Source organism: Elephantulus edwardii, unplaced genomic scaffold, assembly GCF_000299155.1.
Source record: "Elephantulus edwardii isolate Elephantulus edwardi_28Jun2011 unplaced genomic scaffold, EleEdw1.0 scaffold00026, whole genome shotgun sequence".
NCBI lineage: Eukaryota > Metazoa > Chordata > Mammalia > Macroscelidea > Macroscelididae > Elephantulus > Elephantulus edwardii.
Window position 1 is genome coordinate 19432849 of NW_006399776.1, and position 10453 is coordinate 19443301.

Sequence of the window (10453 nt, forward strand, 5' to 3'; positions counted from 1 at the left end):
TATATATATATATATATATATATATATATATACACAGAAGATTGGTTCAACCAGTCTTCTCCCACAGAGCAGCTGATGGCCTCGGACCACTTGCCTTTGGAATTACAGCACAGCTTCTTGTCACTAGGCCACCAGCGCTCCCTATGGTATGCTTGTTCTAACTTGTTTTGAATGAATTGTATAGGTATTGCTATACCTATACAAATCATACAAATGAAATCATACAGAAGTTACCATTTGTTTTATGTGTTGATAAAGGATTATTCCTATCATCCAAATACACCTGGAATATTAAGCGACTGGTGGCAAAACAGTTAAAGGCTTGCCTGCTAACCAAATGGTTGGTAGTTTTAACTGATCTGGTGGTTTTGTGGGAGAAGGATTTGAAGATCTTCCCCTATAAACACTATAGCTCAGAAACTCCTATAAGGCAGTTCTACTCTGTCACATAGGATCACTATGAGTCAAAATTGACTAGACAGCACCTAACAAAACAACAACATGATGTTGAAACGTCTCGTAACAGGCACCACTTCTATTCTGGTGTGTGTTCAAGGGCAGATCTTACAAATTCAATTGTTTTCAGTTTGCAACTACCAGGTAAGAGAATAGCTGCATCACATCACAGAAATCTTCTGGTCAGGGTGTGAAATATAGAGACCTGAAGAGGCAAGTGTGATGATCAAGGTCATCCTACCAATGAGCTCCTCCCAGACAGCAGCTTTGTTCCCACGGAGGCTTAACACTCGCTCCCACGTCTCTGGCTGAGGAAGTTTCATCCGCTTCCCAGCTTTGCTAGAATCCCATGGCCCAGGGAGGTGACTTTGAGAAAAAAGCTGTATGTTGGAGGGATATCTGGGAAAGAAGAAAGAGAGCTTCTTATTTCAAAGCTGGCTCAAGATTGTCATGAAAGAGGAAAGGTGAGTTAGTCACAGGCAGTCAGTCATGTTCACTCACCAGCCATGTCTGCTCAAGCTAATAAGGTTGCTGTGGCTAAAGACTGCAGGCACTAGGGCTATGTTGCTTGTTGTGTATCACTGAGTTAGAACCAACCCAGAACTGACCCCCTAGTGGGTTTTCAGAGGCAGTAAACAGCACAGGAGAGACTGCACATCTTTCTCCCTTGGAAAAACTGGTGGATTCAAACCGTGTACCTTAATGATTGCAGTGAAACTCCTTACCACTAGGCCACCCAAGCTCCCAACATCCATGCTGAGATTTTGATAAGTCATGGAGTTACCCAAGTGGGATGAATGTTCAAAGTATATTTTCTCACTTGTAGCCCAGCAGGGCTTGAACATGATGAGCAGGCTCCCGGATATGCAATCTCTGTATCAGCTTCTTCAGGGTGAACCTTGGTGGATCCTTTTTCTTTGGCGCTGCATTATAGTCTGCCTCAAACTAGAGAAAGAAACATAATTCCCACAAGCTTATTTCACCAATGGCTACAAACACTCTCTTCAGAAAGCAGAGACTGAAACCGACCAATATCTATGAAGTAATCTTTCCTCAAAAAAAAATTGAGATAAAGAGCAGGATCAGGGGTGAAATCTCTTCAGTAACCAGAGCTCCTGTGATGAGCACAAGACAGCAGGTCTTTGGGGTCACTGGATCTTACGTACAGATGATGGCAGGAATGGAATGACTGACTTGTGGAAAACAAAACAGGGACAGAATCAGCACAGAACATCCTCATTCTTGGAAGGAAAAGAAAATCGACTCTGAATTAACCACTAAGACTTTGATAAATGGAGGCATCAATATAATGCACATGGCAGGGAGCTGAAAAGTGGAAAGATGTTGCTTCCAGTATCTGCTAGAGTAGAATAGCTAAATTTAAAATCTATTAACATGGTAAAGGGAAAAGACTGGTTGACCAATTGAGAATGTGTTTTCCCCTGTAATGTTAATATATTTTGCCTAGCAATTTTTTTCATAATTATGATGATGATCACTAACAGTTACTTAATGCATTGATATAAATGCACTCTAGTAAATTATTTAATCCTCATAACAAGCCTGTGAAGTAGGCACTCCCCATATCCTCATTTTACACATTAAAAAAAAACTGAGGCAAGATAGCTTAGTTATTTGACCAAGGTTACACAGCCAGCAAATGGTGAAGAGAGGAAAACCTAGGTAATCTGAATTCAGATTCTATGCTATTAACTGCCAAGGGCAGGGCCATATTTGTCATTATACTAAAGAATGAGTGAATTACCTCAATCCCATAAGGACAAATACTGTATAAAACCATTATTATAGAATGAGTATGAAGATCCAAGTGGGGGGAGGGTGAAAGCAGAGAGATGAGGATGGGCAGGGGTGAGGGTGTTAATCATAGGGTCATACAATTTAAAGAGGGGGGAGTGAAGGAAATGGGAAAGATCTGATGTGAAAAACAATGTATTCTAACTCTGTAAATAAATCAGTATAATTTAAAAAAAACCAAACAATTTTCAGTGGCAATTAATGTTATAAAACAATATATCCATGAATGATTGTATGAAAAAGTAATATGGTTTGCAAACCTGCACTCAAACATTTTTAAAAAGTAAAGTTATTTTATTTCTTTGTTGTTTTTAAAACTTTCTGTAAGGGGGCAGAAGAGGGCTGATGGTGCAGTGGTTAAGTGCTAGGCTGCTAACTAAAAAGTCAGTGGTTTGAACCCACCAGCCACTCCCTGGGATAAAGAGGTGACAGTCTGGTTCCATACTGATTGGACAGTCTAGGAAGCTTTTCACATCTACTTTGTCCTATTAGGTTTCCATGAGTCAGAATCAAATCAAATGCAACTGGTTTCAGGGTTTTTGTTCATTTGTTTGGAACTGTACGTAAATATATCATGATGCTTTCAAATCACTTATCAAGCTAGACCTGCCACCTGCCAATAAAATATAATACCAAGGGAAGAAAAATGAAGAAAAAGAAAAGAGCCTGCCCCAGTGCTTGAAGAACTTACCCCACACCAATTTTTAGTATTTCTGACACAAACACAATTCAATTTCTAAATATTAGTCCAGAAAAAAATTCTATATGAACATATATGACCCAGTAACAAAGGACTCACCTTTATCTGCTGATGTTTAAAATCTTGAAGGAATTTTGGGAAATATTTCTGGGTCTCAGAAAATGGACTCCCGAACTGCTGCTAGGACAGGAAAAATGATGTTTAAAGAGAGAAATGAAAGTTGTCCCAGCAAGGATCCATTTGAGCAGACAGCTAGGAAGTCAGCTAGGAAAAAGTCCTCTCCTACTGAGCTCTCATCCAGCTAATCTCCAGCCCCTTTGGCTTGTGGTGGTAGAAGGTGTCAATACTCAAGAATAAAGACTTTTAGCAAGATGTCTATAAATGTTTTAAAACGGAAGTGAAAAAGGCAAAGTGGACCCAAAAAGGAGGAGGAAGGAAATAACTAGGGTATCAGGGGTTAGTAGAAGGATTAGGGGGGATAACAGAAAGGGAAAGATTTAATGGGACTTTAAAAAGACAAATTAATAATAGGCATAGACCAACAGTAACTCTTTTTCTAAGATACCATGTATATGAATGGTTCTATGGAGCACAATGTACATGCATGAAATATAGATGAATGACTGCATGCAAATCAGTAAAAATATGAGAAGGAAAAAAAAAATACAAGGACTTTTGGTGTCAACCTCCCCAGAACCAGGATGCTCCCAGATAGAAGGAATCAGGGCTGTGAATGATTAGGTTTAGGATGGAGACTGACTGAAGGGTGTGGGCGTCTGAGGCGGTTTTTCTTGGCCCGGTGCTTCCGAGGGTTGTACTTGGCCAGTTGGTATTCATCAAACTGGGCAAATTTGTCTGTCATCGCAGCTCGTAGGCAGGCAGGCAGGGGCGACAGCTTACTCCCCGGATTTTCAGTCAGACTCTGTCAGACAAAGAGATTCTCAGTATTGAGACTCAAACAAACTCCCCAAAACACAACTGGACCGATTTCTTAGGTTATCTGAGTCAAAGAACAGAATGTTGGTTTTTCGTCCCAGCTCTAAAAATGACAATTTCTGTGATAATAGGCAAGGCAATGGATCCTTCTTTCTTATTTTCTTCACTGTAAACATGATGTTCAGAATATTGTTGTTATGCTGTTAGATGCCGTTGAGTCGAGTATGACCCATAGCGCCTCTAAGAAAAACAAATCTGAACTCTGCCCTGTTCTGTGCCATCCTCTACATGAGAGCCTTTTGTGGCAGTCACTGTGTCAATCTGCCTGGTCGAGGATCTTCCTCCCCTTCGCCGACCCTCTACCTTTCTGAACATCATATCCCTCTCCAAGGAATAGTCCCTTCCAGAAACATGCCTGAAGTGTGTGAGGCAAAGCCTCATCATCTTTGCCTCCAAAGAGCACTCTGGCTGCACCCTCTCCAAGACATATTTGTTTATTCTTTTGGCCATCCATGGGATGTTCAGTGCTCTTCTCCAACACCACAGCTCAAAGACATCAATTCTTCTTCTGTCATCCTTATTCACTGTTTAGCTCTCAGATGCACAGCAAGTGATCAGACCATGGCCTGAATCAGACAGACTTTAGTCCTCAAACTAACATAATTACTCTTCAATAATATGGACATAATTACTCTTCAATAATACGGAGACGTCTCTAACTGCAGATTTTCCCAGTGCAATATGTCTCCTTATTTCCTGACTACTGTTACCAAGGGTATCAATGCAATATATCTCCTGATTTCTTGACTGCTGGCACCAATTTTTCCACAAACTGCAGTTTAACCTCACCTGAATTGAGTCCTGCCTATTGGGCAGTGCAGCCTGATTCAAGCGATAAACCAAGAAGGTTTATCTGGGGGTTGCTGAAGGTAAGGATACCTGTCTAGGAAGTTTCTTCAGAAGCAAGAACCAAATATCAAGAAAGTGGGGACCATACCTGGTAGAACTCAGCCACCTGGATCCAATCAGAAGGCAGCTGGACAATGGCACAGAAATAACGTCGCAGGTAGGGGCGACAAGCTGGCAAGAAAGCAGCAATGGCCAAGAGTCTGTTGGCTGCATCCCGGATATTCAGCTGCTGCCTGGTATACAAAGATGCCTAGGGCACAGGGTAGGGAGAACTGGCATCTCAGTCACATTCCCCATAGCTTCATCTCCGAACTTGACTTGCTCACCTAAACCACTGCATAAAGCCTTTCTTGAGCTCTCTGTATTGTCTATCAAAAACAAAGCCCTTCTACCAGATGAGCTGCTGGAGAAGGAAGGGCAATCTCCTCCTGTGCCAGTCAGATCCAACTCGACAGTACACACACACCCCCCAAACAAAAAAACACAACAAAGCCCAAAGTCCCAGGCTTGGCACTCTGAGTGTCTGCCTTTCCAGCATGTCACCCTTGAAGCTACACTTGCCTTTCAAGTCACCCAAGTCTTCTCCGTCTTTGGAAACCACCTCTCATATCATGGATCAAATGCCTGACCAGGATTCAAATTACTTGCTAAATTAACCATCTCTCAAAACTTCACAAGAAAACATGTTTTCCTACGAGATACCATCTCACCCTGTAAGAACAGCAAAATTTAACAGAACAACAAACATCAAATGCTGGCAAGGTTGCGGAGAAACTGAAATCCTTATTCACTGTTGGTGGGAGTGTAAAAGGTGCAACCACTATGCAAGGCTCTATTGTGTTTTCTCAAAAAGTTACAAATAGAAATACCATTTGACCCAGCAATTCCACTACTGGGAATTTACCCTAAAGAAATCATAATCACCACCCAAGCAGATATATGCACACTCATGCTTATTGTGGCTGTGTTCACAATAGCAAAAGCTGGAAACAACCCAAGTGCCCATCAACAAATGGATAGAGAAGCTCTGATATAGTCACACAATGGAATATTATGCAGCATTGAAAAACAAGGAACTCATGAAATATTATGCAAAATGGATGACCCTGGAGGACATTATGCTGAGTGAAATACCTCAGTCACAAAAGGACAAATACTGCATAGGGCCACTGCTGTAAAACGAGACTGACGTCAGGGTTGAGGGAAGACAGAGAAGGAGGGAATGAATGATGTATACTGCATTAAAACAGATGAGGGAGAGAACTGTTTAAAAGGGATATACGATTGGGTATTATTGTCATTTCAGGAGTCCAGAATGAAGGCTGCACAGTGGAGTGGACTTGGGAGGAGGGATTACATAACATTGAGTTTTACTTTTATTTTTCAAGAAAAGTGAATAGGGGGAGGGGTGGGCAGGGAGAAAAGTGCAACAATGAATGACTGGAAACCCTAAGTCCCTAAACTTTCGTTAAAATTAATTTAAAAAAATCAAAAGAGAAAAAAAAAGGAAGCCTGTTTTCCTTTTCTCAATTTTTTTGAACAATCACAACAACTTCACTGACATTTATATATTCGGGGAAGTACTTTACTTTCACTGTATTACAGACAATTTGAGAAGCAGATCCAAATTTCATATGCCTGTCTTTATGTCCCACAAGATGCAACATTGTTCACTTTACCTATGTATTTACTAAGTAAGCAAACTCTAAGTACTGTTTGCCAATCCCATCTTTCCCCACTTCTCAGGGACTCAGCCAGACTCACCTAGAAAGCTTAGTCTCTTTCTTTCTAAGTAACGTTCCTTTTATTTTCAATATGAGGCTGGTCACCACCCCTACACACACCATAGCCACTTTCTCTATCTCCCAACTTCCCACTACCATTCCCTCCACACCATAATACCTTTAGGATAAATTCAGGCTCCAAGGGTGCAATTTCACTACATTTACTAAGGAGGGAATGCTGGCAACCATTTCCTCTTGTGACTACATTTGGGATCAGACTAGAGCACAGCAAACTCATCAGAGCCATCTAGAAATTGAGAGAAGGGAAGAAGAGAGAAAAGGGGTATAAGGACCAGTTTATGCAATGAAGAACAGAGATAATGGATTTCAGGAGGGAATGGGAAGTGAGGAAGAAGAGGTGACCTTGAAGGGGAGCTGGTTCAGCTTTTAGCCACCATCCCTCCACTTTCCTTTCCACCCTCCCATCATCAAACTCCTCTCTCTGACTCTGGAATTTTTACCTTCTTCTCCTGAAGGGCCTGGTCAGCGGGCTCAGGATGAGATCTGGTGCCATTAGGGCTAAGCTTCAAGGTCAGCTCTTCCATTTCCTCCTCCTCTTCCAAGCTTAGATTATAAAAAGGTATTTGGGTCTCCTCCTCTGTCTTTTCTGGTTTTTTCTCTTCTTCTGAAGGTGGGCAATGACCCTGAGGATAGTGGTAGTTAGTAAACACAGTCTGTACCCATGGCCGCTCAAACAGACCTGAAGGCAGAATAGTAGGAAGAACCATACACATCCACCTTCCAGCACTCAAGATCTGCTCCCTTCCCAGTCTTGATCTGTGCTGTCTCCAACTGAGTATCCTCTCACCACCACACACTGCCTCCCCTACTCCAAAGCTTCTGAGCTTTACCCAGATGCTTCATAATCTTTCCCTGCTTTCATTTTCTTACAGATGTTGTAGTCTGGGAAACTGGGACCCCTCCCCCACTTCCTATGGTGTTATTAAGGTACTTTTGAAGGCAGAAAAAAAGGAGTCATATCCTACATCAACCTCTCAGTAACCTTGAGCTTCATAATCTTTCTGAGCCTCAGATTGCTCCTTCACCACCTTCTACCTGATGGTGGTCACTGGAAGATCAAATGGGTTACCTTACATTTAAGGTGCAAACCCTTAGCTAAGTGATTACAAGCAGTGATTATGATCTTGGCAACAATCCTGTGAGGTAAATTCTTACTGAGCTAATTTTAAAATTAAGGCAATTTAGTCTATAAAAGGTTGAGTCTTGCCCAAGGCTATAGTTTTGGCAGAGATCATACAGAGTTCATATGAGTCTATTTCTGTAGTTCATAATAGAAATCAATTAGGAGGGATAGTATTTGTCTACTAATTCTGACCTGTAGACTGAATGTGGATAGACAGATATGTAGATGTGTTTGCTGGGAAGTGGATGCTGGTGTAGCAGATACATCTTATGCCTGACCTTACATAGAGTATACAGGTACATGTACTTGTTTCAGAGAAATGGGTGCTGGTGTAGATATATCTCATGCAAGATTTCAAAAGTTGACTGACTTTGTTATATAAGATCATTTTGGCTATCCTGAGCAGAGGCTTTCTAATAACAGTGCCTGCTTTTGGTTTATTCTCCAGAATCTCTAGACTAGACAGGCAATATGAGTAATGATTCTTATGAAAATAACTCTAGGGTCAAGCTGCTTCCTCAGGAAGCAACTCTGAGGAAAGAAGGAATTCAAGCAGAGGAAAACTGAGGCATTAAAATCTAGGGGCAAGAATATATAACAAACAGATATGGCTAGAACTAAAACATATGCCAGATTGTGGTGACAAAATCTGCAGGAGACTGGAGCAAGACCCTGGTGAGAGCAAGACCTGGTGGTGGAGAGACTGTAGTATTGCTGTGGAGAAACTGTGGCACAGTGTAAGCAGAGGACCCTGACGTAAAAGCCATAGTCAAAGGTTTTTGCCACCCTTGCCAGATTCTTGAAGGAAAAACTGACTTATAACTGCTCCGAGGCAAACTGTGCTGGATGATTGAGGAAACCAGAGGCTTCTTGAATTTGTGTTGCTGAACTGAGGCTGGGGCCTGGACTAATTGAGGAATTGTGCCTAAACTTGGCCTTGTATTGTGAGATATTCTTTGCCCCCTCACTCTCCAGCTTACTTCCCTAAAATACCCCATTCTTAGTATCAAAAACAAACAAAAACGCCAATATATGATTGCAAACAACCCCAACCCCAACATATGACTGCAGCTATTACCAGAACTGTTACCTGAACTTTCTCTGTGGCAGAGGAAGAGCTCAGGGCCATGGGGTAGGTTAGAAAGTCTTGTCTCTCAGAGAGGCACTGAGCCCTCGAGGTTGGAGGCCCAGACAAGAGGCTGGTGTTGGGGCTGTACAGATCAGCATGCATCAAGTGAGGTATCTGGAGTTGCTGGCGCAAGGAGCTGGCATATATAGTGGTCTTTAGACTGGAAAGTGTGGTCAGGCACTGGTTCTCCAAGGAGAGAACATCTGAGTGGATAGACACAAGTCTTTTTGGCTTCTCTATGGTCTTCATATCATGAAGTTTAGCCAGGCACCGGTTCTCCAAAGATAGAATGTCTGAATGGGCAGACACATGTCCATGTGGCTTCTCCATGATCTTCACATCAGGAAGTGTGGTCAGGCATCGGTTCTCCAGGGAGAGGATGTCTGAATGGGCAGACACATGCCCACGGAGTTTTTCCATGGCTGGAGTTCAACCAGCATACGCCTAGAAGGAGAAGGGAAGATAATGAGTTGTCCTTCTAATAACACACGGGACTTTCAGGTAGATAACAATAAATAGGTGCACACATATGTACACACACACACACACACATATATGACTATATGTATGCGCATGTTTTGCTGCTAACTAGAAGGATGTGTACCTCCAGTGGTTCAAATCCACCAGCAGTTCCACTGGAGAAAGACAAACAGTCCCTTCCTGCTGATAAGATTTCAAGTCTCAGAAACTCAAGGGAAGGCATCTACCATAGGGAGTGAGTGTGTGATATATATCTCTATTCCCTTTCCCCCAGATTTGGCTCACCTTCTAAAGTGAAGGATAGGGAAAAGACGAGGCAGTGGTTTAAGAGCAAGATGTTAAAAAAGAAAGCAATGGGCTAGAGAAGAAAAGAACATGTTTTCTTAGAAAGGGGTAAAAGAAATCCCCAGGATTATTGGTTTGGTTCTAACATACTGGAGAGGTCAAGCTTAAAATCTGGACTCTGGAATCTTAGCTTCAGAAGAACAAACATTTAGATAAAATTCTCTATTCATGTCCTCTACTTCCTTATCTCCTGCTTACTTCTCAACCAAATAAATACTCCCAGTATTCTTTTTTAATTTTTTTTATTTTATTGTTTTTGTGTGAGTGTACTGTCAAATCAGATCTGACTGGTACAGGAGGAGATTGTCCCTCCTTCCCTGGCAGAGCATCTGGTGGATTCAAACCGTGTGCCTCTGGGATTGTAGTTGCAGCTCCTTACCACTAGGCCACCAGAGCTCCCCTAATACTCCCAGTATTCTAACAAGACTCCTCCTGTGTAATTAATGGATTTATTACTAGGAATATATATCTTGGCCTTTCTCCTCTAAAGTAGATTTGACATTGTTGATGTCAAATTACTTTCTTTGGGTTTCAAGATGCTTTGTTCCTGGTATTTTGCCCACATACTGAACACATCTCTTGGGGATCTTCTCTGTGCTATTCCTTAAATGTTTTATGCTAATCTTTCCATACCCTCTTCCAGGGTTATTTCCCTTATCCCTGTGGAGCCAAATATAATTTCTGGCAACTCACAATCGTGCCCTTTTTCTTTAGATCTCTCCTTTTTTTATCTTCACTTGCATTATTTGTCTGTT

General features: G+C 41.8%; 1 protein-coding gene across 1 annotated transcript in view; it reads right to left on the reverse strand.

Annotated features, from left to right (window-relative positions):
- TEP1 (telomerase-associated protein 1) overlaps window positions 1-9293 on the reverse strand; it is a 46955-nt gene extending 37662 nt beyond the window's left edge. Inside the window, exons 1-8 of the mRNA XM_006883276.1 lie at window positions 8823-9293; window positions 7062-7244; window positions 6719-6847; window positions 4905-5066; window positions 3732-3893; window positions 3071-3151; window positions 1277-1401; window positions 698-855 (exon numbers count right to left, since the gene is read on the reverse strand). Coding sequence (XP_006883338.1) covers window positions 698-855; window positions 1277-1401; window positions 3071-3151; window positions 3732-3893; window positions 4905-5066; window positions 6719-6847; window positions 7062-7244; window positions 8823-9293 — 1471 coding nt within the window. The remainder of the gene's footprint in view (window positions 1-697; window positions 856-1276; window positions 1402-3070; window positions 3152-3731; window positions 3894-4904; window positions 5067-6718; window positions 6848-7061; window positions 7245-8822) is intronic.
- Between the last annotated feature and the right edge of the window lie 1160 nt (window positions 9294-10453).